The 27,314-nt window shown below is 47.6% G+C and overlaps 1 protein-coding gene across 2 annotated transcripts; it reads left to right on the forward strand.

Moving 5' to 3' along the window:
• The first annotated feature begins 155 nt into the window (after window positions 1-155).
• On the forward strand, window positions 156-24,136 carry CLDN18 (claudin 18). Of its 2 annotated transcripts, none has more exons than XM_021541441.4 (5): window positions 156-651; window positions 12,651-12,815; window positions 14,319-14,424; window positions 14,775-14,885; window positions 15,729-24,136. In XM_021541441.4, the coding sequence occupies exons 1-5, from the start codon at window positions 432-434 to the stop codon at window positions 15,904-15,906; spliced, it is 780 nt and encodes a 259-aa protein (XP_021397116.1). In that variant the 5' UTR covers window positions 156-431; the 3' UTR covers window positions 15,907-24,136. The 2 variants fall into 2 exon arrangements, with proteins under 2 accessions (XP_021397116.1, XP_021397115.1); XM_021541440.4 differs by lacking the exon at window positions 156-651 and adding an exon at window positions 5,477-8,693.
• Window positions 24,137-27,314: the final 3,178 nt, after the last annotated feature.

Raw genomic sequence — 27,314 nt, forward strand, 5'->3', positions numbered from 1 at the left:
TTCAATCTGAACCTCTCCACTTGGCTCAAAAGCATCATCCTTGCCAGGGAAGGATTAGGCTCTCCATAACTTTTACATTTCATCCAATTTAAGCCCCTCTGTGCTTGGGTCCTGAGATGACCTGGCGTTCCTGTGGAAGCTCTCCAGAGGGACCCGCTGGTCCCGTCTGGCCGTGCCTCTGCCTGGAGGGAGAAGGTAAACAGAGAGCGAGCTGGAACAAATGGCTCTTGGTACCGAGCGAGGAAATTATCTCACCGAAACAGATAAAGGCAAGGGGAGGTTTGCATGGTGCACCCAGAGCTCTCTTGGCTGCTGGCGTGACGTAGGCAGTGCCTCCAGCTAAAAGTCCCCGTTGGCCTGGCTGCCTGCCCCAGACCCGGCTTGCGGAGGCTTGTGCGTGCGGAGGACGCGGCTGCCGTGCGCCTGGCACCATGTCGGTGACAATCTGCCAGTCCATGGGCTTCGTGGTGTCCGCCCTGGGCATCGGCGGCATCATCGCCTCCACGTGCATGGACCAGTGGAGCACCCAGGACCTGTACAACAACCCGGTGACGGCCGTCTTCAACTACCAGGGCCTCTGGCGTACCTGTGTCCGGGAGAGCTCCGGCTTCACCGAGTGCCGCGGCTACTTCACCATCCTGGGGCTGCCAGGTAGGGCCTGCTGGTGCCAGGGAAGAGGTGGGAGGGGATGGTACACAATCTCTGCGTGAGGAGTGGAGGGTTTTCAGTGGGCAGCCCAAATTTCAGCCAAAGAGGACCCCAGGTACTCACCCTGTTTGGAAAACAGGTCCTTGGAGATCCCTCAAGGCAAACCCCCTCCCATGGCCAAGCTGAGGTTCAGCAAAACTCATTACGGGTAATTATGCATCCTGAGGTGTTGTCCAGGCTGCTCCGTGGGGAGATTTGTCCTCTGTGCCATGAGTGGTGCTGGCTCAGATTCCTGCCCCAGCTGTGTGGCTGTGTGTGGCTTCCCACCAGAAGCCACTAATAGTCTTGTCACTGGAGAAGATCCTTTCCTAAGAGGATATGTCACAGTTCAGCTCACTGTATTTCTATTTGGGCTAACACCACCAGGATGGATTTCTCCCTAATTCTCCTTTGGTTCCAGTTTTTTCTGCCACGGGAATAATTCCCGTCCCGGTTGTGCCCAGAGTATCTCGGGGTGCCAACAATTAGGTTACAACAGGATTATCTGGGGTTTCTTCTTGCCTTAATACAGTGAGAAAAAAGGCACTTAGACTCATATAGCCATCTGGACTCTGTGCTTTGATACAGCCAGAATAGAGGGAAGAAACCAATTATATCAGGAAATCACAGCAGAACTTCTGCAAAATGGCATTTCCAAAACACACAGAAAAGGGTATTGTGCACAAAAATTACTTCTCTCAAGAGAAGGCACAAATCAAACCAGTATAACCCAGTGTGGCTGTGGCCTCAGACACCAGCTGGGGAGGTGTTTCATCCCCTGAGCTCTGTTTTTTGTTGTTCCTCTCTGGATCCTCATTCCTAACTGGTGTCTGGCATTGGCTGTGCTGCAGCTTCCCCACGCAGGTGCCAGGGATGTCCCTGAGCATTGTCCTCCTGCTGAAGCTGTGGCTTGGAATGTCCCTGCTTGGACTCTGAGGTACAGAGATGGGTTTTCCTAGAAGGACGTGAGCCTGATCCTCCCTGGGCATCCAGCTGAAGGATGACATCCAAAGAAGGGTGTTTGTGCAGGGCTGGCATTCACACACTGTTGTCCCAGCCAGCAAAACTGAGCAGCTTCTCCAAGGGAAAACTCAGGGCACAAAGGGCAGGACAGGTTGGTAAAACCCACTGGGTTAATCATTGGACTTGATCTTATAGGTCTTTTCTAACCTTAATGATTTAGAAAGAGATTAAATTTACCATGTGAGGAGTAAATTGAGGTATAAAACCCAAATCCTCCCCACACAGATGCTCCCACAAGACATTGCAGTTCTTTCAGTTCTTGCAGCTCTTCCTCAGCTCTTCTGCTCAAAAAGCTTAAAATCACAAAAAGTAACTCAACGAAAAAAAGCAATTAATATTTTCAAGTGTTCAGCTCTGGGAACTACTCTAATCTTTGAAGAAATCAGAATACTTGAGATTTGGGGGGGTTTGTTCTTCCACACTTTTGTCACTGACCTCAGCCCCTAGAGAAAAAACAGCAGAAAACTAGGGATGTTTTTTTGGCAATTCCAAAACCTCCAGACTGGTGTCTGTTGGGTGGGGATTAATATTCTAAAATGGGAATGTTGAGGTGATGGATTTCCTTCATTAGCAGGATTTTCCTGCATTTAGAGGGGCTGCTGGAGATCAGTGTGTCCATGCCCCTGCCCACAGAAGGGGGTGGAACAAGGTGGTCCCTAAAGTCCCTTCCAACCCAAACCATCCTGGGGTTCTGTGTTTCCCTGATTCCTCAGTTCCATTTCACAAGTTCTGTGGATCCCTCCCAGCCACAGACAGAAATGGGCATCATACCCTAAAAATTGGGGTTTCTGATGAAACCCTCTTTTTAGAGTGGAATTCTCACTTGTCTTTGCCAGGTTTATTGCTGTCACCTATAAAAAGGGATATAAAAAAGCCCAAGGAATAAAGGACAGCCATAAAAAATAAAGGTGGTGGATGCCTGAGCCGCCAGAGTTGCTGTCCTCACCCTCAGTGGTGTTGGGGAGATGGCGTGGGCTCAGTGTGAGGGGATATGAATATTTATGTACTTTGTCCCAAATGATCCTTTTCATGACCAGTGCTATCAGCAGTGCCCTAAAAAACGAGGTGGAATTTTTCTGTTTCTTTTTAATGAACTCAGCTTGTTCTTCTGTAGTCACCCCCCTCCCTGCTCCCGTTTTTTGTCCTGTTATAGATTGTCTGACACTTTCAGTCTCTGGAGAAGCTGGAGCAAAGCCTCACATTCCACTGCTGTGCTTTATGGATTGGCTCTGTCTCCTATGGGCATTTCTTCCCCAACCACCACCAGCAAAGGTGGCCCCCCAATCAGAGGAGGGGGAAATGATGCTAAAAATCCTATTATTAATTTGTTCAATACTATTTAAGTGCATCATTCCCACGTTTATTTTAAGTGTGCGGCACCTTGATCTCCATGAAACCCCCCTCACAAACTACCCCAGAGTTAATGGTTTGTCAGCATTTCCATTATCAACCCCTATTTATTATCCTGACAATGGCAATTTATATTGGGAACAATAGTGCCAGAGTGAATAAAAATAATAGGACTCTGGCAAAGCAGTGAGGTGACCCGAGCACATGGAGGAAGTTTTGGCTTCCAAGGTTTTTTTCACCTCAATCCCTCTCTCCCACAGCAAAGATTAAACTTGTCTTGCCCATCATCTATCTTCAATTTAGTTGGGAATTTTAATTTCAAATAGATTGAGGAAAAATCAAGATAATAGATAGGAATGAGAAATTACCCAGGCAGTTTATGGCTCTGGCTGCTCAGCTATAAACAGTCGCTCTCTGGTGAAATGTGGCACTGGAGGACTGGACGTATTTGTTCTGATTTTGCTTTCTGCTGTTATTTTTTGCTCCTTGCTTTGGCATGAGATGATCTGGAGGACATAGTTGAAAACTGAGCACACAAATGAGGGATAAATAGCAAGAGCTGAGCTGGGCAAGGCTGGTAGTTTCACCTTTGTGGAGATCATGAGGTGATTTTTGCTCAGAGAAGAATTTTGCAGTTTCTCCTAACTTTGCTAATCTACAATTGCATGGGCAGTGATTTCCCTGGTGTCTGTGTCGGTGTCTTTTTCCCACACCTATTCAGGGAGCCTTCTTCAGCAATTTTTCCAAGGACATTTCTTCTTCAGGTCCAAAGCCCTTTTTACCCCTTCAGAAGGGCTGAGATATCTCTCTACTGTGGACCAAAGGGTTGTTGGCGTGAAATAGGAGAATATTCTTGCTTTTCCAATGTCAAACTTTGACAGTCTGAGAGCAACTTGTTCAGCTTCTCCAAATGATAAAATTGCCCATGTTCTTAGAGTGTTCAGAGGGAAAGAGCCCATGGGAATGCAACCACAACTGCCCAGATTTTCCATAAATTTCAATTTATCTGGTGCAGGATGGCAGCAGTGCATAGATGTTTCCCGAGGAGAATTCATTTGTAGGAAGCAGCAACATTGGCCTCTCTGGATTTTTCCCTTCTATATCGATGCTCTGACAAAGTTTTCTTTCATTTCATACAACCCACAACCATTTTGTGGCACAACCATAGCAAATAACCTGATTTTGGAGACTGGCCAAGGTGACAGCATCTCTGCTCCCTTGAACCATTCCATGCCCAAAGTTTGTAAGGATGGGAAGGGCTAATTGCCATGTCATGATCCTCCACCAATGATAGCCACAGCAAAATCTCTTTCAAGGTCTGTTTGCTGCTTGAAATCCTTTCACCCAGCCAGGTCAGCTCTGAATTTTGAAACATCTGCAGGAAACTGCTGTAACCTGTTTAAAGTCTTTTTAGGTCAAGTTTTGGATGAAGAAGGATTTAGGTGGTCCAGGCAGTCTGGAGACTCGATATGTCCTACCAGGGGAGGAGGTGGCAGGGAGCTGAGTATGTGTGTCACATTTATTGTTTTGTGCCTTTACACCTTGAAAGGATGAGAGACAAGTTAAAAAAATCCTAAGGGATTTGAGATGAGGACCAGAGGAGGAAGGAGCAAGGCTGTGGAGATTTGGGGCTGGGCTACAGCTCATAGATGTGTAGGCAAGTTCAGCCTCATGAACCCCAGGGACCCTCTGGGTATCCTCTTGACCCCCCCCACCCAGTGGTATGGATCTGAGTTAGGATGGGATCCTTCCATGACCCACTTCCCTAACTGAATTCCACAAAGGCCATTCAGCCCTTCTTATTGTGGACCACACTCACGAACCCTGAGGTGGTCCCAACAACGGAGGGATAGGAAGAGAAGGGTGGGTTTGCTTAGTCTGGGCCTGAGCTGACTGGGCTGGTGTGAGCAGCTGGCAGGGTGTGAGCAGTGTTTGCAATTTTGAGAGCAAACATGAGCTGGAGGTGATTTTTGTGGGAGAGGTGGCGATAACATTCAGGAGCTGCCTGGGCCCAGGGACTGGTTTTGAGATAACGCAGAGTCAACGCCTCGAGAGATAAAGCAACTATGAGCTGGAATAAAGGGGCACAGGGGAGCGGTCACAAAGCCCTCTTCGTTTCATCATTTGGGTAAACCACTGGAGTTGTCCCAGGGCTCAGTGGGAGTCCTGTTCTCTGCTCCTTGGTGAGCTGCAGCCTCATCATTCCCCTTCCTCAGACAGCTTAGCATTTCCACGTGGATTGGGAAACCCTCTGGCCAAGCATTCAGCTGCTGGAGACAATCCACAGATTGCTTGGAGAGAGATTCCCATCCTTCAACCACTCCTGGCTGTGATCATCTCCATTGGAGTGGCTGGAGATGAGCATCAGGTTGTGGTGAAGATGCTCAGACTTGCTCCACAGCTTTCGTCTCACCCAGCCCCTTCTTGGGTTGTGCTCTGAGCCGACAGTTCAGATGAAACTCTGAGGGGATCTTCTATTATATGGGAAAATGGGATGAATGTACTTTTCCGTACCATGGGCAGCTCAGAAACAACCATTAAAAATAAGCTTAAAATGTGAATATTTGAGAAATGCAAAGGAAATGTGCTAAGGAAGGATTGGGAAGGAAACAAGTTCAAATTTTGTCTCCAGAACTCTTCTTCAAGCATCCACTGAGAAAGATGTAGGAGTTTTGAATTCCCACTCTTTCACGTATGTTCTGGTCAGAGCAGAAGAAATGGCAATGGAATGGCTGGAGGACACTTCAGCCAATACTTTTAGGGATGTGCAAACAGAAGCCCCCTGAATCACAACAATCCTTAAGAGATGACAACATGTGGAGTGCTGAGCATGGCTGGGTGTTTAACTCTTAACTGAGGACTGCAGCATGACCATCAGCAGCAAATTTCCTTCCTTGGTTCCATTTTTGGGGACAGCACATGAATGGGGTGTGTCCAACCTTGTGTTGGTTTCTCTTCTTTAGAGACATGATTTCATCTGGCCCTTCAAATCCAAGCCAGGCTGGTTCTCTTGGATTTGCCTGCACACCTGGAGATTTTGAAGATGTTTTTTGACTGCTCCACCATTGCTCTGGGGTTTTGATGTCCCTGAGTAAAAGTCATGCTGAGAAACAGCATCTCCATCCACAGGGGGAAATTCCATTCTGAACAAAAGGTTACTGAGGTGACAGACTGGACATGGGCACATCCAGGGATGGCCCTCTTTCCAGTAGGTGTCTTGGGGGGGTCACAGAGCTTGGGATGTGAAACACTGGAGAAGGAGAAGAAAAGGTCCCTGTTGGTTTGAAGAGCAGCTCCTGCTGCATGCAGCTGGAACCAGCAGCCAGGTTGGAGGAACGAGTGGCGTGTCCCCTCCCACCAAAGCAAATGTGGATATAGGGATGGAAGGGCCAGAACCACTGATATTCCTGCAACCACCCACATGTCCAACTGAGCAGAAAAAAAACAATAATTTGAAAGGTGGCAGAGGTGTTTGAGGAAAAAAAACAGCTGGAAAAACTATGTTCACCCATTTAATTGTCCCCCTTTCCTTCCATTTTCCTCCCCAGGGGTTATTTTTAGCTATGACCAGTCTATGGGTTCATTTCTCTGTGCACTGTTGCATGCACTTTGGAATAGGGGTTATGTCTCAAAGGAATATTGCTCCCTCTGACGTGTTCTGAGGAGGTTCAGCCCAGAAAAATGGATGTGGGCTTTTACCACTAGATGGCCAGAAACAAGGCAAGTCCTGGGGCATGGGAAAGATAGGAGCCATCCTGTAGAGCTGCTGAGGAGCATCATGGCTTTGATAAAACCAGATTTTCTAGACTGGGACACCGTTCTGTCTGTGGGACCACAAGGGATGGGATGGAGAACTGACCACATTTTAGTGCTTTCTGTCCTTCTATCTTCCAGGTCCTTCTCATCCCTAGTTGTTGTCTCAGCTTCTAAATATTCTTCAGCACTGATCTATCACAGATCATTATCCAAAATGAGGAATTCCCTCATCATTCTTTATCATTCACAGAGGATGAGCACTCTTTACCACCTCTGGCTCTTGAGGGGTCTCTTTCATGGTCTTTGTTCACTTTATTATTTTTTGCTAGCAACTTTAGGTAGGTCAGAACTGACCCCTTCTGTGATATAAACTTGCCAAAATGAGTGAAAGTGATGACATTTGGATAAAACTGATAGAAGCAAAGACATCTTGTGCCTGACCTGAGAGGGCTGTGATTGCCACAAGACATGGAATTGAGCTCTGGCTGCCCCAGCAGAGCCCCATATGCCAAGGGATGTCCTGGATGGTTGTTCTCCAGAAGGCAGAAGCAATATCCAGGGTGTAATAACCCCACTGTAGCTCCTCATGGACACAAATAAGCCTTTTCTCTCTTTCTGGTGGCTTTCACATGGCTTCACATCCAGGTGCTGTTTTGGATGGTGCCTGTGGTATGGACAGTTTAAAGCAGGAATTTGCTTCTAGGTCAGGACTGAAGTAAATTGGTTGGAGGGAGATACTGAATGAGAACGATGAGTGTAAAGCCTGGAAGGTCCTTGTACCTCAGTGACTCCATTGGAAGAGTGGCACAGTGGATTTATGTTGCTCCCATGAGCCCAGCCCACCTCTCCACTGTGATAATGAATTTCCCACTTTTTACATCCCCCATCCCTTTCCCAGAACCATCTCTCCAGTCAACACAGACAAGCACCCCCTCAGAAAGGCCATTTCCCAGTTCTCCCTGTGCTCTCCTCCCTCCCACATGGGTATCAGTGTGTCCTCGTGATGGCAGTGGGGATGTGGGTGGGTGGAGAATAGGACTGGAAGAGCTTTGCTGGGTTAGTTTGGGGCTCTTGGCTTGGTGCCCTGGGTTGTGGAAGTTCAGTGATGGCTGAGGACGCTCCAAGGAGCAGCCACATCCCTGGGCAGGGCTGGCGGCCCCACATCTCTGACAAAGCCCTGTCTCTCATTGTGCCTCTTCTGAGAACACCTCCATGGGGGACAGATTGTCTGGTGGCATCAACAGAGGGATGGGGAGGTGGTGGTGTGGGGCAGGTGCTAAATTCCCCTGGGACATGGTCCTTGCCCTGTGACAAGCAGGCAGGAGAGGCCCAATGGGCAGCAAAGGGTTTCAGGGGGCTGGCCAGGCCCCAAGTGGGTTACCCAACACCCGGCAGAGCGTGGCTGCTTAAAGGTGGAAGGACAAGCACTTCTAAAGGACAAAAGCCCCTATCTCCAAGCCCTGCCGCCACAAGCCTCCCCGGCAGCGAGAGTGAAACTGGACTATCTTGCAAAAACACTTTGAGCAAACAGCGCTCCATGGAAAGCATCTGATAAGAGCAGCTGCAGTGCTGGTGGCTCAGGCAAGAGGACTCTGGTGCCCCATTAGGACTGCAGCTCCCGCGGGGCCGTGCCACCTCCGCTCTCCGGGGACACACCATGTCCACCACCATCTGCCAGGTGATGGGGTTCCTCGTGTCATTGCTGGGCATTGCGGGGAGCATCATGGCCACAGCCATGGACACGTGGAGCACGCAGGACCTGTATGACAACCCGGTCACGGCCGTCTTCCAGTACCAGGGGCTGTGGAGGAGCTGCGTGCGGCAGAGCTCCGGCTTCACGGAGTGTCGGCCGTACTTCACTATCCTTGGGCTGCCAGGTAGGGGCAAAAACACTCCAGGTGTCACCCAGGGGCTCTCCTGGAGCTCTGCACAGTTTTCATCTGAAAGGAGGAGCAGGAATCTTAAAGCACTTTGCGAGGAATAACATTTCCAGTGTTACATTATGAGCATAAAAATAGGAGCATATTTTTTGCCAAAATGATTTTTGTGGTGGGGGTTATTGGTGGGGGTTACAACCTGGAGCATGCGTGGGGGATCTCTGAGTGAGCATCATGAGTTCAGCACCACAGCTGGCATAAATCAGCGCAGCTCCACTGAGGTGAAGAGAGGAAGGATCTTTAACCCTCTAGGTATTGTCCCTTGGAATGGAAACACAAGGAAAAGGGCTGTATGCAATTGTGTTGTGTCATAGGATAATGGAAATAATTGAAATGTATTGTTTTTCCAAAGATGGAACTGGAATGGGAGAAATCTGCCTGTGAGAGGTACAGGTAGGAAGGGCACAAAGGGGAAAGGTATGTTCAGTCACTGCCCATAACCTGGGCAGTGTTAGTGCCTACTAAAGCAGAGTGCAAAGGCATATGGCTGTCCTGCTTGCTTGCTTGCTAATGTTCCCAGAAGAGCTGTTTTTCCCACCCCACTGCATGTGAGGATATTCCAGTGCTCTCAGCCCATCAGTAAATTTGGCCCTGGGAGTGTTTCTCACTCCTGGTGCATGATCACAAAAAGGCCCAAGCAAGCACTGCTGTGCATAGATCTTTTGAAACTGTTGATTCAAGTGTGATGTGGGTTCCAGTCCTGTATCCTCAGGGATGCCATCCTCAGGGATGCCCTCAAGCTTCACTAAGGACTCATGACTCTCTCAGGGATGCCATGGAATAAATGTGTCTCCGTGTACCCAGCTTCAGGATTGCCAGGTGAATTCCTTCCCATTTGGAAGAGTAAACCTGACATTTAGAGTCACCACTCCCATGGGAATATTTCTTTTAAAGATTAAAAATTAGATTTATCCAACTATTTCTACAAAATGCTGACCGCTACCTCTTCATAATGCCATGGGCACGCGATCGTGTTTTAAATGAGCCATAAGAAAATGGGAACCATCATTTTGATGTCAATTTATCCCAATCAGGATTTTACTTTTTCAGTTACTTTTAAGTAATATGGCAATGAAGAAATGTGCAAAGCACTCACAGACAATTTCTGTTGTTAGAGATATCCTGTCAGAGTTATATTTATGAATCCATTTAATTGATAAATTCCTTCAAACATACAGAAAAAATGCCCCTGCTGGAATTTGCTTAACTTAAACACCTGCTGGAATGTACTTAATTTTCCTAAAATTTCTATATCCCATCAATTTTTACTGGTCATAAAGTCAGATTCCACCTTTTTATTATGTATTAGCAACAGAAATGCAGGTGATGGTCATTTAAATTACTTGAATTTGTTTTACCTCGCTCACCTCCTACCATTCACATGGGGGAGGAAGATCACTATCCAGTTTTCCTTGCCTCTGGAAAACAGGGATGCAGGCTGTGGTTTCAGCTCACTGGCATTTTTTTTGGTGGAGAAGCTGTTTCTGTTGGTGCTTTTGCTATTCCCTTGTTATGGAACACCAGCCCTTGTATGGAAGCCAGGTTATCCTCTCTCATGCAAAAGGTGTGTGTGAAAGGCAGGTTTTGTAACTCCAGGGGTGTTTGCTTCCTACTGCTCCTGATACCACTTTTCCTCAGTCTCCCACTTTGTTTGTCCAAGCCCTTCCACTCCTTCCTCCAAGCAGAGGTCATTCACCTTTAGAAAAACAGCTCTTTTCAAAGGACTTTCAATGGATGCCAAAATTCCCATGAAACTGCAGTGCTGCCTTTCCAAACAGCTCCCACTTCAAGTCCCATGAGCCAAGTGGAGAGGTCTTCATGCCACAGCAGGAACAACTTATTTCTCCTTTCCATCTCTTAGTCGAGATGGTGCATAACTCTGTCTCACGGAGGCAGGAATGGCTGCTGATGGTTAGCTGACATTTTTTCTGTCATGTCCTGCTGTGCTCCTCTCACCCCCCTTTTCAACAGCTCCTTTCAATGGAGATTGATGACAGAGCTCCAGCAAAAGTGGAGCATCCTTGGTTGCTTGGCTTGGCCCTGCGTGTTTTGTCCTTCCATGGGCACTCAAAGCACTGGGAACATCTCCCCCAAGAACCACCAAACTCTTTGTGGAATCTCTATTTTGGGTCACTGCTTGTTGGGTTGAAAGCACCCCAGTGCTGACACGCCAGAACCTGCAGGACACACCCAGGAATGAAGCAGTCTTGGGGACAAGGAGCTTCCATCATGATCCATGGGCTTGGATTATCAGCCTCTCCTTCCTGCCCTGAAACAAAAGCGTTTGCAAAGAAACTTTGGTAGTTGCAAAGACAAATGAAGATTGAAATTTCCTCCTCTTTCTGCTTCCCATCAGGTGCTGCGGAACAACCTCTGAGGGCTGATAAGGCGTATCCGCCATTCTCTGATGGATCATAACTAATGAGCTCCTACCTGGGGGCTGATGAATGGGAGATTGAAAACCCCCGGCTCGTTAGCACTCGTTATCAGCTGATAAGGGCAAATTGAGTCATAAGAGCTGAGGCAGTGGGACTGCTGGATGGGAGAAAGTGGTGTATTCCCGGCCTGTGGAATGGCAGCCCGCCTGCTTCCGTGTGCGCCGCGGTGCCAGTGCGGTTCTGCTCCGCTTCCTGACACCCCACAGGGCAGGAGAGCCACCCTGGCACCCAGAACCCTCCTGGGAAGGGTTTACAAACCCTTCTCCCAACCTGAGCAAGGGCTCTGTGCTCCCCTGCACCCTTGGGCACTGCGGTCACCCAGCAAAGGGGAGTCAGACAGGGCAGAGAAGTCCCTGGAGCTGTGGAATGTGTGTTCCACCTATTTCACTCCATCATGAGCCCACTTTCTCTCCCCTGAAGAGGGGAAATCATGCTTGGGGAACACCAAAGCCAGACCCAGGGCTGTAGGAGCATGTGGCAGGGTAAGGAGAGGCTGCAAAGTGTCCCAACCAAATCCCAACAGCTCCTGAAATACTTGCAGGGCTCTGCCGCCTTCCTGTCTCTGCCAGGGACTCGTGCACAAGTGGGAAGGGGAAGTGTCTGGAAAAAGAAGGTATATGTGCCACCTTATTAGAGAATCACCTTGGTATTCAAGTACTCTTTCCCCCACCACTTCTCCAGTTTTAAAGGTGCAAGTTTCCCTTTACCTCTCCTTTTACTTTTCTACTCCACCCTCCACCTTACCTTTCTACTCAGAGGAGCCTGAATGGTTTTTGCCTCCTTCAGGCCTCAGCTCTCATGGGCATGACCCACCAGCATTCCCAGCTCATGGCATGCTGCTGCACAAATTCAAGGTGGGGTATCTGGATGTTTTATTCATGAACATGGACAGATTTATCCAGGACTGATGTTCCAAACACTATGGGAAGGATATGGTGAGGGAGATGGTTGCCAGAGCTTTGATGCTCTCTCCTTCTCTCCATGTAACATTTGTCAAGGTGATTTTCCTTTTTTTCATGTGCTTTACTGAGAGGAGGGAATAAGCAGAACTGCATTTTGAATCATGCAGTAGTTGGAAATATCCTGGATAGCTGAGTGGAGTTGTCTGCTTCCATTGCTGACTGGGGAGGAAAGAGGAGCCCTGTCTCAACCACTGTGGTTATGGAACAATCCATGCTTATCCCAGCTCCTCACTAACACTTCTTCATGAATTTCACAACGGCTGCTATTGAACATTTCTAAAAAAATGCTGCCTAAACCATCAAACTCTTTGGGAAGTTAAGTCAAACATCGTACTTCCAGAGGTGCCCCAGATAATACGGAGTAGATCCAGTGCCTATTTTCCAAGGTTTTCTGCTTTAATATTTCTATTTTCAGACAGAGGCAAGCTTTGAAAATCCCCCAGACTGGCAAATCCCATTTCAGCCACTCGGTGAGGCTCTTGCTGTTTGTTTTGCAGCGATGTTCCAGGCTGTGAGGGCCCTCATGATCGTGGGGATTGTCTTGGGAATCCTTGGCCTCTTCGTGTGCATTTTTGCTCTGAAATGCATCCGGATTGGGAGTATGGAGGACACTGCCAAAGCCAACATGACCCTGACCTCTGGCATCATGTTCATCATTGCTGGTAAGTGGGAACTGTTGTGTCTTCCACGTGGAAGCTTTGCATTTCCTTGGAATTGAGAACTGGGCAAGTCTTGCATTTCTGAAGTTATTGGCATTGTCCTCCAGCCTGATTTCCTGGGGTCAAGTGATTTTACCTCTGATTAAGGAACAAAAAGATCTCTGGAAACCAGAAGTTTGTATGGAAAGAACATGGAAGGCTGGAAAAACATCCCGCAGATGGAAAAGGAAGTATATATCTTGATTTATTTTATATATTTTGTTGCCATATATTATTATAGCCTTTATTGATATAGAATATTTTTCTCAGTTTCAGGTTTTACCCATTATAATTTTAGGAAGATTCCCTGGGTTGTTGTAGCCTGGTTTGTGGGTTTTAAATACCAGCCTGCAAGGCTGCAGGAATGCCCAGCTTCCTCAAAAGTGCAAATGCTTAATACATCAGTTTCATGTTTTCCTACATTATTTTTGAGATAAGGGTCAAATGAAATCTATATCCTAACAAAGGGAAGGAGAATGTCCCTGTTTAAAATCCTTCAAATCCCAACACTTAACTTTTGCTGGGATATGAGACATTCAACACAACTTCAAAAAGTATAAGCTGGAAAGAGGAAACCACTTTCTGCCACACAGCATTAATTCTGTATTTTGCAGCTATCATTTTAGAGTCATGGAATGGGCTGGGTTGGAAGTACCTTAAAAATCATCCAGTTCCACCACTGCCATGGGCAGGGACACTTTCCATTGGACCAGGGCTCCAAGTCCCATCCAACCAGGCCTTGGACACTGTGGAAGGAAGAGCAAAGCAAAACTGTCATGTGAGGGTTTACTGCCAAAAGTTCTGGACTTCAACTCTTCTGGAAACCACAATTCCTATCTATCCTTGGTCTTTAAGGTCCCTTCCAACCCAAATCAGTCTGTGATTCTGTGTTCACGTGTTCTGTGAACTCCTCTGCTGAGGAAAACCAAAGGTTGACCTTTCTGCCAGGACTGTCAGGGATGGCCATCCCAGACATCCTTGTTTGGATGAATGGAAGGAATTCCCACCTCCTGGGGCTGTTCTTCCACATCTGGTGAAAAACAGGCTGTGAGCCAAAGACATCTCCTCTTTCAAGTGACAGAGAGTGTGTTTTCCCGTTAAAAAACATCTATCAGGGAATTTTTGGTCAGTGTTTTTCACTGTAAAACAAATGTTTAAAATGAACTACTGGGTATTTTGTACAATGACCTGTTTGTTAAACTAATTTTTGTGACAAAACACACCAGGAGGAAGATTCCTGCTGGTCTGACTTGGGAATGTGTTGTGCAATATTGTATTCCTGATGTTGCATTGCAAATGCAAGGAAAGCTTGGAAGAAAAGTATAACACATTGTGGGTCCCCCTTTGTGCTGAAGGCCACAGAGCAGTGTCTCACCCACCTTTCCAGACATGTGAGATGCTTCCCTGGGGCTCCAGGTGACTTCTTGCACTGTGTGGCTCTCAGTCTGTCCTTCTGTCCTCTCTCAGGCCTGTGTGCCATCACTGGAGTGTCCGTGTTTGCCAACATGCTGGTCACAAACTTCTGGATGTCCACGACCAACATGTACCAGGGCATGCAGAACGTCCAGAACAGGTGGGTGCTCAGCTGGCTCCGTGTGGTACACCGTGGAAATCTCCCTCAGGGCTGCTGCTGAAGGATTGGCAAACTCTGGGAGTATGCTGGGATGCTTGCAGGACCCGGAAGATTATTCTTAGGAGATAGAGCCTCTTGTCTGGGCTGGAGATAAGCAAATGGGCTGGGATGTCTGTATTACAGCTCAAGAATGAGATAGGGAGGCTATTGTGGTTCAGACTGCAGGTGGGACTTCTGGGGACTTCTGGGTACAACTGTAGGGCCAGAGGGAGTGTTCTGTGCCAGTGCTCCATGTGTCTGGGCAGCAGACAGGACCTGTCACACCCTAACCAGCCACGCCTGTTTTGCAGGTACACCTTTGGCTCAGCGCTCTTTGTCGGATGGGTGGCAGGGGGCCTGGCCCTCGTGGGAGGCATCATGATGTGCCTTGCTTGCAAAGGGCTCATCCCAGAAGAATCCCGGTAAGCTGAGCTGGGTGGACATGGGAAGGTATTGCAGGAAACCTGGGTGCTGAGATGTCCCACAGCCTGCCCAGGATGTGTGGATGTGTGACACCCCTGTCACGATAGTTCTTGTGGTGATTGAAACACAGGGTCCTTTAGGCTGGAAAAGACCTTTAAGTTCAGAGTCCAGCCATTAATTCAGCTCTGCCAAGGCCACCACTGCCTGAAGTCCATGATTAGTGAGCTGCCCACCATGGGTCCAAAGTGAGCATTTGCCCTCCCTGACCCTGTGACTCCCACTCAGACAGTGAGGACATGAGGACTGACCTCAAAATGTGACATTTGCACTGTGCTGGTAGGTTCAGGGCCATGAATTGCAGGTTACACAGCAGATCATTAGCAGGGGTAGATTGCATTGGCTGAGCCATGATTTTTACATGGAATTGTAGAATTCCAGAGTGCTTTGGGTTGGGAGGGACCTAAAGACCTTTGCATTCCATAGACCAGGTAGATCCTGGTAGACACCTTCCATACACCAGGTAGATCCAAGCCTTGTCCAACCTGGCCTGGAACACTTCCAGGGATGGTGTAACATCACCAGGAATTTGTACCCCAACATATCCGGTTATTGCAGGAGGTCCATCACTCCACAAATGGTTTGTTTAAGGGAAAAAAAGTATAAGTTTATGAAAGAACCTGAAAGGGACTTGCAGCTTTCCATGGATGGTAGGCTGAGCTCTCTGAGTGCCTCCAGGTGACGACACAGCACAAAGATCCCTAAAACCCACCATGAGCACAGGGTGCCGTGTTGGGCAGTCACAGCCCCTCCAGAGGCTGATGTTCCTCTTTTGTCTCTTTCAGCTACAAAGCCGTGTCCTACAACGCCTCGGGCCGGAACATCTCCTACAGGACGGGGCCCTACAAGGCTGGCTCGGGGTACGAAGCTGACCCAAAGACCAGGAAGGGTGTGGGATATGAAGAAGCTCCTCGAAGTGAGGATGGGAGACGCCCGTACCCTTCAAAATATGACTATGTCTAGCAGACCTTCTGGCCTTGAGTTGTGCTATCAGAGATTTTTAACTTCACAAGCAAAAAATGCAGCAAACCAAGCAGTCTGTAAATAGGATTGTGTTTTCTAGTAGGTTTTTTCTACTCTGAGGTTGCATCTTTGTTGTGAACATCAGTTTTACTTGACTGCCCATTAGTATTAACAGTGCCAGGAGGTCTGTGACTGAAGTAATGCCTTGTGGTGCTCTCAGAGTAGAATACTTTGCTCCTATTTTCTGTATAAACTGATATCCAGGAGCAGTGCCTTGTGCCCTTTCTTAATTGTTCAAATAGTGAAAATCCCCCTTTGATAATAGCTGTGTATTTGAAGTAAATTCTGTTGTGTCCCATTGGCTGTGCCCAAAGCAAACAGAGCCAGTGGTCAGGGCATTTTCCTCCCTGGTGACTTCTCTACCCAGTCCCACCTTTGCTTCGCTGGCTGTACTCTAATGCTGATCTGCTGATATTTAATCTGATTTCTGTTACTTAGACATTTGCTGGAGCCTGTGATAGCAAAGTGTATTTATTTCTTTGGATCTCTCCAGGGAATGTGCATAATCCATTGTTATTCCTGAACTAATAGCTCCCAACCTCCATGTGCACCAGTGTTCCTGCAGATGTCATCTTTAATGAAGCCAGGAGAATTTCTCATTTAGAATTAATTAGAGTTACCTGTGGAGCAGGAATCCCAGGGAGCATTAGATGTGTAACTCCGCACCGACATCAGGACTTCCCTGTGGTAATTCTCCCCCCAGTGATGGGAAGATTAACTCCATAGTGGAACGTTGCCTCCTCCAGCCAATCCTTCAGAGAGGGAGTTTATCTGAAGGGGGAAGAGGGAGAAATGTCAGAACTTTTGTGGGAAGAGAGAGCTGTGAACTCTTAGCAGGTCTTCTCGCCTAGTGTCAGAACACATCCTAAAAATCTCTAGACAATGCCTATGAATAGAAGAAAGGGATAAGTTAGAGAGAAAAAGGGGTTCCAGACCCTACAAAGCTACCATTTAATGGCATCTGCAGTGGGCTTGAACACCACTTCTCAGGATTACAAGTTCTCTGAAGGAATTCAGTTCAGGCAAAATGGTTTTGGTGAAATGCTGGTTTTTGGTGAAGAGCTGGACATTTCTGCAGAGTTGGACCTTTGGAAGGTCAAGTTACCACCAGCTGAGCTGGCATCTCTGGTGGCTCTGAGGATTAGAGGAGGCAGGCTGTGTTCCCAGTGAGCACAAACTGCATCCCCCTCCTCCCCATGTCCAACAGTGCTCCATAAACCTCTGCTTCCATAATCACCAGCTCTCCACCACCACATGGAGGCAAATCCCCAGCACAGGTCCAGGAGATCCTGGGGAAGGTCAACAAGAGGAGGAGGCAACACCTGGCAGGTGGTTGGAGGAAACAACCACCACGCAGAGGGGTGGGAAGAGCTTCTAGCCAACAGCAGCTCAGGCTGGATGTTGGAAACCTGGGATAAACCCCTGTGGGATGTCAGTACTGACCCTCCCTTTTGTTCCAGCAAAGAATTTGTTTTTAAAGGAGAAGAATTGCTTTTGCAGAGGTAGATCCTTTTCTGTTTCAAAAACATTGCTACTCTTTTCCATAGTTTGTATCTCTCAGTATAAACTTAGATTTTCTACCCTTTATTTTTTTGCCTGCTGGATTTTTTTTGCTTGTTTGTTTTGTTGGTTGTTGTTTTCTTTTTTTTTTTTTTACGTGCATATTAAAAAAAATATATTCTTAAAGACCAGAATCATGGTTTCCAGATGTTGTCTGCTTGTCAAAATCATCAGCTCCAACCTTCCTGCTCAGTCAAAGCCCCCCAGCTTGTGTTCTACAAGGTCTTGGGAGGAGTATGAACACTGGTGGGTGGTTGAGGGGAAAAAAGAAAAGTTTTATTTCCTTATAAAAGTCACATGATGAGAGAAAATATCAGACATTCGGATTAATAATTACTGGGGGACCCCAAATCAGTGATGTGATGAAGTCAGAGATTGTTGGTGGGCTTGCTGAGCAGTAGAGTGCAGCAAGTTTCAGGGTAGAGATTAAACACTTCTAAACACTTCATTGTTTTTAGGAGGGCAGAAAAATTGTAGGTATGTTCTCAGCCTCCACTGGAAAGGGGCTGAAAAGCCCAGGAATGTTTAATTTAGATAGGAAACACATAAGTGGTGCTGAGGGAAAGGTACACAGGGGAAAGTGAAAGGCAGGAAAACACCAAGAAAATTTCGAAATGCAGGTTTACAGCTGAGTTAGAACTAAAAAAAAAAAAAAAATCCCAAGGAAACAGCTTTGAAAGTTACATTTTATTTTTCTGCTACACAAACGATGTGACAAAGTCCTGGAGCCAGCTATCTCTCAGTCACACTTTGATGTGTGCAGGTGTGTAGATGACAAGATTAGGGGCAGGAGCCTTATGGGGAACTGAGGGAGAGCTGTATCCAGGAATTCCTGCCCTCGCTGGGCTCCTAATCTTCCAGCATCAGTTTTCATTTCCTTGCCTCGGCTGAAAACTCGCAGGATGAAATATTTTAATGCAGTGAACTCCGCTGAAAAAAAATCCCATCCTGAGCAGAGAATCATTTATTTATGAGCTTGGTTGTGGCATAACTACACTTGGTGTTACAGCTGCTCCTGTGTTTGTGGCCCTGAGGGACCTTATCTTGTTCTCAGCACCACGGAGGGTGGTGAACATCATTGTTGGGAACGACAGCACCGGGAGAATCCACAGCCACAGCCACGGAGCTGCAGCTCCTGCTGCAGGGAGAACTCAGAGTTTGGACTTGGAGCTGCTGGAGAGAGACCAGAGGAGGCACCAGGGTGAGCAGAGGGATGGAGCAGCTCTGCTGGGAGGAAAGGCTGGGAGAGCTGGGATGGTTCACCTGGAGGAGAGAAGCTCTGGGGTGACCTAATGGTGACTTTCCAGTGCTTGAAGGTGCAAGAAAGATGGGAACTATTTTCTAGGGCCTGGAGTGGCAGGACAAGAGGGAATGGCTTCAAACTGACAGAGAGTGGGTTTAGAATAAATATTAGAAAGAAATTCTTCCCTGTGAGGGGGGTGAGGCCCTGGCACAGGGTGCCCAGAGCAGGTGTGGCTGCCCTGGATCCCTGGAAGTGTCCAAGGCCAGGTTGGACAGGGCTTGGAGCAGCCTGGGATAGTGGAAGGTATCCATGGCAGAGGATAGGACTGGATGAACTTGAAGGTCCCTTCCAACACAAACCATTTCATGATTCTGTGATTACTTGTCTTGAACACAGACCCAAGTATCACCTTTTCAGCTGAGCTGATGTCTCCTCTAAGTCCTGAAAGCAAAATTACCTCCTTGGGAAATCTCTGTGTCTTTACTGAGGCCAAAGTTCCTTTTTCCAGGCTTTCCTCTGCAGCCCAGCAGGCTATAAAACCATAATTGTGATACCCAAATTATTTTTTGGACTTGGAGATCCAGAAGGTCACCCTAAGGATGACCCAATGGGTTGGTGACAGCTCATCATGTCTCAGGGCTGTTATGTGAAGGACACAACCCCCTGAGCCACATCCACCGCCAGTGCAAAGGGAAAGGGGACACTTGCCCAGGTGCTGCCTGGGGACCATCCTGGGGCCACCCACCCCAAACACAACCTCTGCCCCCCATGCCATGCACTGCAGGGAGACCCTTCACCCTCAAGGATGTGAATTTGGGCTCTGAGATCCATCACATGGGGCTGGAGCTGCTGGAAGGAGCAGCACATCTGAAGCACAAGGCACTGGACCAAATCCATCCTGCCTGGCTGTGGGCTGGGAGGAGCAGTTCCATATTTGCTGGGCTGATCTGGGCTCGCTGGTTTGACCAATTGCACAGCAGCAAGGAAGTTTGGATCTCTGGAGCTTCTTGGCTGAGTAAAGCCTGGAAAAAAACAGATCCCAGAGGCTGCAAAACGTGGCCCTGTGGGTAAATCCAGTGTTTCCAGCTGCTGTTCCTGGTGAGGGAGGGAAGAGAAACCTCTCCCACCTTTTATTTTGCCTTTATTGACCATAAACTGCAAAGGATATATTTGTACACTTGTAAAACCAAGGGAGATGAGTCAGGGAACTCACAAACTGTTGTTGGGGGTTTTGTTTCCATAAATTTGATCGTCCTCTGAAAAATGCATTTCCCGTTCAGACGAGCTAATTAAATCTATGCTTGTCTAATAAAGCTGAGCCTGCAAAAGCTGGGTGCATTATCTGACAGCTCTGAACAGGTTCTTTCCAAGCCCTGCAACATCTGGAATGTGTGAGAGCACGCTGGATTTGCATGGAGTTTGACCAAGGGACAAACTGGAGCTACAAATTGGACTAGGAGATAAGAACTCTCCTGAAATCTATATGCAATTAAAAGCCCAATCGTCCTCCCTATAGTGACAAGGTTATTGCTTTTATAGAGTTGAACAGAGATGAATGAGTCTATGGATTAATGGCATTAAGATTTATGACACTGTGCTTGCCCCAAATGTTATGGGAGAATAGCTCTCCGGGTGAGATATTCCAGCTGAATAAATTTGATAGGATTTTTATTTTCCTTTATTATTTTTTTTTCAGCTTTGGGAGAGCTGTGCTGCATTCAGAGCTTGTTAGTGCTCTGGGTTGAATATTTACTGATATTCCCTTGTATATTGATGATTTATAAAAGTATTGCCAGTAACAGGAGCCCATGAAGAAAAAGTCATTGGGAAAAACAAAACCCACAAACCCACTGATTTGTGTGATTTCTCCTTCATTTAATTGGCCAGATCTTTATCTTGCTGGCTCTGGGCTTGTTTTACTGTTCCCAGAGACTCCAGAGAGGATAAAGCCAAAGGAGTAACTTCTGGCAGGAGAAATGAGGTGGCAGCAGCTGGTGGAGACCACGGAAAAGCCTCTGTCCTGTGCTGAACTAAAAACTTAAAAAATTAGGAGGGGGCAAATAAAAACCTGTGGCGATTTAAGGGGAGCAGCTTGGAAGGGATGGAGTTACACACCCAGGGCAAGTCAGAGGGGTGAGGACTGAGGGAAAACCATGCCCAGGGAAACCAGGAGTGTGGGACAGGCCCTGCTCCTCCAAATCCCACCAGGACACAAGCATTGCATCATCCATCACTTAACAAAACTTTGTGAGTTATTTTAAGCCAGCTTGGAGAGGGCTTGGAGCAAGCTGGTTTAGAGGAAGATGGGGGTGGAACAAGATGGGCTTTAAGGTCCCTTCCAACCCCAACCACCCTGGGATTTCCTGACTTTGAGGCAAAGACTCTGGAGCTTGAGTGTCCAAGTCCAGAGCATCCCTTTGGCTGCCCCGGATTCCTCAAGACCCTGGCAAAGGGCTCAGGAACCTTAAGAGCAAGTCAAAAACACCTGTGGCTTGGATTTTAGCCCATGGGAGAGGCTGCCAACCTTATATAAGAAATTACAAGCTAAAAGGGTTTGAGTAGTGTAATCGAGGAATTGACACAGGGTGGAAAAGTAGAATTTTGGTATCTTTTTAGAATGTAATTCAGGGGTACAAGATGAAAGAATCTAGGTGTGCCCTAGCCTCTCCTTCCTTCTTCTTGTCCTCCATGTCTCGGTGTGATAGTGACACTTTTCTATTGGTTTAGGATAGGGACACCTTGTCCAACATAGATTTTAGGTATTGGTATGGGAACTGTAAACATGGTACATGTAATTTTGAGTATATAATGTGGGAGATGCCCAAGGCTGGAAGGAGACTGCCATGGCTTCTGTGCTAGCTGGACCTCTGCAGGTCAGAGAGAAAATTATAAGATAATAGTAAGAAAGAAGAATAGTAAGAATTATTATAGGATAATAGTAAGAAGAATAAGAAATTATTATAATATAATAGTAAGAAACAATAAACAACCTTGAAAACTCGGCTTCACGCATTCCAGACCTTTTCTTCAGTGGCTGGGATAGGGAAAAAAAGACTTTCACACTGTTGGGGTCTTGCCAAGCTGACCCTGACCGTTGAGCAGCAAGGACAGGGATGTGTTTCCCAGCCTGACCCACCACCCTGCCCCACCTGCAAGTCTCAGGCTGGCAGGGCACAGCAACAGCAGGGATTTGATCCCAGCTTCCCATGGAACACACTGGCTCAAGATGCCCAGTGTGGAACAAAACCTCATTTTCCACAGTTTGACTCCCTCACTGGTCAGAGGATGAGTCCCACCTTCCTCTTGGCACAAGGCTCTCAGCTATTTCTGGACTTTCCCAAATTTGTAAGTTTTTCCTCACTTTTCCACTGCCATTTGGACTTGGTGTTTGAAGCTCACCAAAAGCACCTCAGGCAGGAAAACGGTGGGGAAAACCAACAGAAAAGTGATTTTTGCACTTGCTGGCAGCTGCATGAGCAGGCACCTGCCTTGGCACCAGGTTTGCCATGTTGACAAGGCAGAACAGCTCCTGCTTTCTGCCCTTTTCCTCCTGTTTGCTCTTTGGGGCAGGAATTCATTTTCCCATTAGTTTTGGATGGTGACAGCACCAGTGCCCAGCCAGGGTTTCCTGTCAGCCCCTCCATGGAACAAATTCTCACTGCCACCTGGAGCTTTCTACAGGTAAAAAGGGTTTTTGTGCTTATTTGTGAACAGTTGTGCAGAAAACTTTTTTTTTCTTTTTTTTCCAGGGGAATTAAATTTGTTCCCCTTGTTCTACTCAGCCCCACTCGGGTGTGTCCGGCTTCCTAATATAAAAACCCACCTGGAAATGGGAAATAGGGAGGGGTAAGAGTCTGAAGTGGAGAAGTCAGAAGTGGAGTGGGTTGGAAAAGAGAAGAGGGATTGAGCGCCATTTTCCCTGTTACATCTTCCCAGATTTCATACTTTGTGGAGACCGAGATCATATATTCACTGCTAGAAATGTCCAAAATACAGACAGAATTAGGAAAATTAATTTAATTTACACAGATGAGTTTTGGAAGGGGTCAAGCTCACATTGTCCACAGTGCAAAGAGTCACCCTTGGGGTTGGATTTCCCACTGATTCCAGAAGGAAAGGAGGGAGGGCACAGCAGCTGGGGCTGGGCTCTCTGGCCAAGTGAGCTCACGCCAGGTTCCTCCTGCTGCAGAAAATGAGGCTTCTTCCATCACCTTCTGGAGCTTTGGCAGAGAGGAGAGTGAGGAAAAAGAGCAAAATGAGGAGAAGGAAAGCTCCTAAATAATCAGGAATCCACACAGGATTGTGTCCAGTGTGGAGAGCTGCCCCCAGCCTGTGGGATGCCACATCTCATGGGAAGGGAATCCCTATGCCCCAGGGATGTCCAGGGACAGCTCCTGGCACTATCAGCCCCTGTTACTGCTCAAGTGTGTGATGAAAGGAGGGGAGAAATCACACCTAGGAAAGATTTCTAGGATTTATCCTCCTCGGTGACTGACCAGGCAGGTCCCAAACCTCGGGAGAGCCCCAGCACTGGGGTCTTCCCAAAAGGAGAGCCCAGAGCAGCCCTGGGGGTCTGCAGAGAGGTTGCTGCTCGTTCCTGGTCCTGTGGCACCATCCAGTGGCTGCTGTTAAAAAATCCCTGTTTTATTTATTCCCTGTCCCCACCGTGTGTCACCTCCCCAGCATCACTGTTCCACAGGGAAGGGCTCCAGGTCACTGCTGCCAGATTTGGAGAGGCAGATTTGCTGGAGACATCCTAAAAATCAATTCCAAAGCTTAGAGCCAAGAGGGGCAAACACACTCGTTGCATCAGGACACCACACAGGAGACCATTCCTCTACTTCCACGGCTTGAAAATTGTCCCCAAACCGTGATTTTTATTTTGAATTTGCTGATGAATTTATTTCCAATTTTTCCAGACAAAGGCCTGGAATTTCGTTGTCATTGCAATAAGGAAAAATAAATCTTCTCAGTGTTTGTGCCAGGCCTTCCTTCGGTAAAATCTTTGGTTTTTGTTTTTTGTTTGGTTGTTTTTTTTTGTGTAAGAAGCAATTTAATTCTTGCACTGCCACCACTGTAATTACAACAGTTTTCCCCATAAATTGAGGTTGTTTTAAATCTTCTTTTTAGCAATTCCATTATATCCCTCCAATTATCTCTAGATTTGTTCCAGAGAGCTTTTCCCAAGTTGATTCTCTGGCAGTTACTGTTTTGCTCCAAATTGCACGAATAATGATTTTTTTCCCCCAAAAAGGGTGAATGGACAAACATTAGGGAAAGGACAGATGTGTGCAGCTGGATGAAGGGCCAGGGGCCACGTCTGCTGCTCTAAGTTTGAATTCCCTGTGCCAAAACTCTTCCCTGTGGCCCTGCTGGTGGGCAGGAGCTGGGAAGAAGGTACCACATGCCCTTTCTATTTATTATTTAATGTAAATGCTGTCCAAAAGGGGTGGATTGGCATGGGATACCTGGAGTTTCTTGGCTGGTTTTGGGCCTTGCTGAGCTCACACAGTGGGCAGAGTCTGCCCCACAGGGTGATCTCTGTGCCCTGGCATCCAGGGCTTTTTCCAGGAGCAGTGTGGATGTGGCTATGATCCCATGCCACGTTCCCCATGCTCAGGTCCATCACATCCACTGACCACACACACCTGGCTGTTGGGATCTCCAACACTTCCCACTTGTGCCTTGGCTGTGTTCACTATTTAAGTTTTTAAGCTCAGGGATAGGTTTTAAGTTCAAGCAAATCTTAAACTTAAAACCTATCCCTGAGCTTAAAACCTTCCCTTGAGCTTAAATCCTACTCCTTTTGCTCCTGGATCAAACAACTCACTCTTCTTCCTCTCCTGCTCTTGAGTTCCTCTTCTTCTCTGCTGCCACCTCCTTCTCTGCCTAAGTTGTTCCTTCTCTGCATTTCTGCACAGTTTCCCCAGGTTTTTGTTTTACACCTTTATCACTTTTGTTTCCAAACCCCAGGACGATTTCTTCATCCCCTTGCCCAAGGTTCTGGGAAGGGAATAAGGAGCGAAAGCACAGTGGGAAATCCCATGTTTGTCCCCAGTCCCACACAGTGGCTACAAGCTCTCAGGTTGCTTTGGTTTGTGGTTTGAGTCACCCCAAACAGGCAGGGAGTCCCCAGGAAAGCCCTTTTCCAAAGAAGCCCTTCTGGGGTGTCACATCACCCACCACCTGAGAACTTCCAGAGGTGTTTGGGCATCATTTGGAACACCCAGGGCCAGGGCACTGCCTGGAGACCAGGAGGACCTGGTGGGACAAGTCTTGGGTGGGGTTTCTGTCTTTGGAGGTCTGGAGGATGCTCCAGGGAGTGCCAGGAGGGCTGTGGAGCAGGCTGTGCTCCAAGGAGCAGCTCTGGGGATCAGCAGCTGGTGTCCCCATAAGCTGTGACCCTCCCAGGGACCTGGGGGGCTTTGGGATTTGAGATGAGGGAGAGTAAGGAAATCCCCATGTCCTGCTAGGCCTGTGGGCCCACATGACATGGGGTTATGTAGGAAAAGGGGTGAAAAGGGATCTGTAAGCACTGCCAGGGCTGTATTTCCCCCTGTTTGGGTTTGGGGAGCAGTCTGGGTTTTTTTCTGAAGACTGCAGGTCAGCCCACATGGGATCAAAATGCAGAGAGCGACTGCAGAGATTGCACCAGCCCAAATGCCCTTTGCTGGGGCATTTCAGGGGGCATTTCTGGGGCATTGCCCACTGGGTCAGGGCACAGAATCCCATGGCTGTGGGCACAGGTGTCCCAGTCCTTGTGTTTAGAGGACACGATGTCCCCTCCCCTGGGATGAGGGAGAGCTCTGGAGGCAAAGCCTCCCTGAGCCTCTTGCACTGCCTGCTCTTCTCATCCCTGCTGGACCAGCTCATCCCTCTGATGCCTCAGGTTTCAGCTTTTATATTTTTCACATTCTGTGCTGCTTTATTCTGTGGCTCTGAGCTTCATATTAGGGGATGCTGAGCTCTCTGCACAGAGTAGGGAGACAAAACAATTCCTTCTCCAGCTGGGGACCAAGGACAGATGATCCAAATCTCAGGCCTGAAGCACAAACAACATAGGCTGGAGTGAGAAAAACAAGCAGGATGGGACTTCATAACCTAAAACAATAACTGGACAATGAACCCAAATATGCAAATGGACCAGAATTTATAAAAGTGAGAGACCCCATGACTGGTCATCCACTTTGTGACCATTTTGGGTTCACCTGGTGTGTGTAGCCCTGGCTGGGCTCTTGTGCTGCCCAAGATGGATCCATTGAGGACTTTTAATAAATCCCTACTTTATTCTTTAGCTCTGCCCAGTCTCTGTTCTAGGTCAGCCTTCCCAAGGCACCCCCTCAGGTGGAGGAGAGCAGGGAATTCGTCATCCTTGGGCTTCTGCTGATGTCTCACCAGAGCCTGGAGTCTCCTGCAGGTCCAAGTGGAAATTCTTGTCAACCTGAGGCAGATGAGGCTGGCATTGTCATCCCCCAGGGCAAGGCACAAGGCTTCAGCAGCACCACCCATCTCTCAGAGCATCCTTGGAGCTCCAAGCCCTGTCCAAATCCCAGGGAAGATCCCTGACACCCATCATTTCCCAGCCAAACATATCCCAAGATACAGCCTTAGGGAAAGACTGCTGAGTGTGGAAACCCAGGCCAAGGGGAATATCCCCTGTCTGCCCTGGGGTGCCCTGACTCCCAGGAAAACACTGATTTCACCCTCATTCATGGAGCCTCAAAGTAAACTAGAGACCACAAAAGTGTGAAATAGATTGTACAGACTAGTTTAGTATGTCACATGAGTGAAAAGCTTAGATTTTAGGATTTTGAACATATTGTAGATGAGATAGAGGATACAAAGTGTTGTCTTGAGTACCTTTCTTCTTTCTTCTTCTTCCTTCTTCTTAGGTTTGGGTGCTATCTTGTAATTAGGTAAAAAAAAAAATCCATATTGCAGGTCTTTAAGGATCAGTTATTGAGTTATAAAAGGAAATAATCTAAGTGTCACTTCTTAATTAGGTAGTTTAGTTTTTGATTAGACTTGAAAAGACCTTGCAACACAAGTTTGTTAGCCATTTTTATGCTGTTTTCACGCGTGCCAAGTCTAAGTGCAGACAGTGTGCTGAAGTCATGATAAGGTAACAATAAAACAAGGACCTAAAGACTGAAAAAGTCCTGTGTGTCTACTTTTCCTGACAACAAACTGCTTCAAGAGAGTTTCCCCCTGTCAGGGGAGCCCTCAAGAAATTGCCCAGTGTAGGGCCAAAAAACTCACGGCTGAAGAGTCAGTTTTGGGAATTTTCAGGCTGTGAGGTATGTGCAGCATTTTCTCTTGGGAGCTTTTTACAGCTCGAGGGAGTTTTGTGACCAGGAATGTAAAATATGAGAAGTGAAGGGTGGAGGGCGTGGGTCTGGCTTTGGGTACCTCTGCTGCCTCCCACACCCCCTCAGCATTCCCAAATAAGGTGCCAGGGAAAGGGGGATGCGCCAGGCATAGGGGGATGTGCCATCAGTGAAACAAACTCAGGAATTCTCCTTAAAAACATCTCCAGGAAACATTG

This window comes from Lonchura striata, chromosome 9 (assembly GCF_050655825.1).
Source record: "Lonchura striata isolate lonStrDom1 chromosome 9, ASM5065582v1, whole genome shotgun sequence".
In the NCBI taxonomy this organism is placed as follows: Eukaryota; Metazoa; Chordata; class Aves; order Passeriformes; family Estrildidae; genus Lonchura; species Lonchura striata.

Bases quoted from the DNA above. Each gene is read 5' to 3' on its own strand.
- CLDN18 (XM_021541441.4), top strand. From the start codon at position 432: ATGTCGGTGACAATCTGCCAGTCCATGGGCTTCGTGGTGTCCGCCCTG. The intron at 12,816-14,318 runs GTAAGTGGGAAC...GTCCTCTCTCAG, and splicing joins CATCATGTTCATCATTGCTG to GCCTGTGTGCCATCACTGGA. The intron at 14,886-15,728 runs GTAAGCTGAGCT...TGTCTCTTTCAG, and splicing joins CTCATCCCAGAAGAATCCCG to CTACAAAGCCGTGTCCTACA.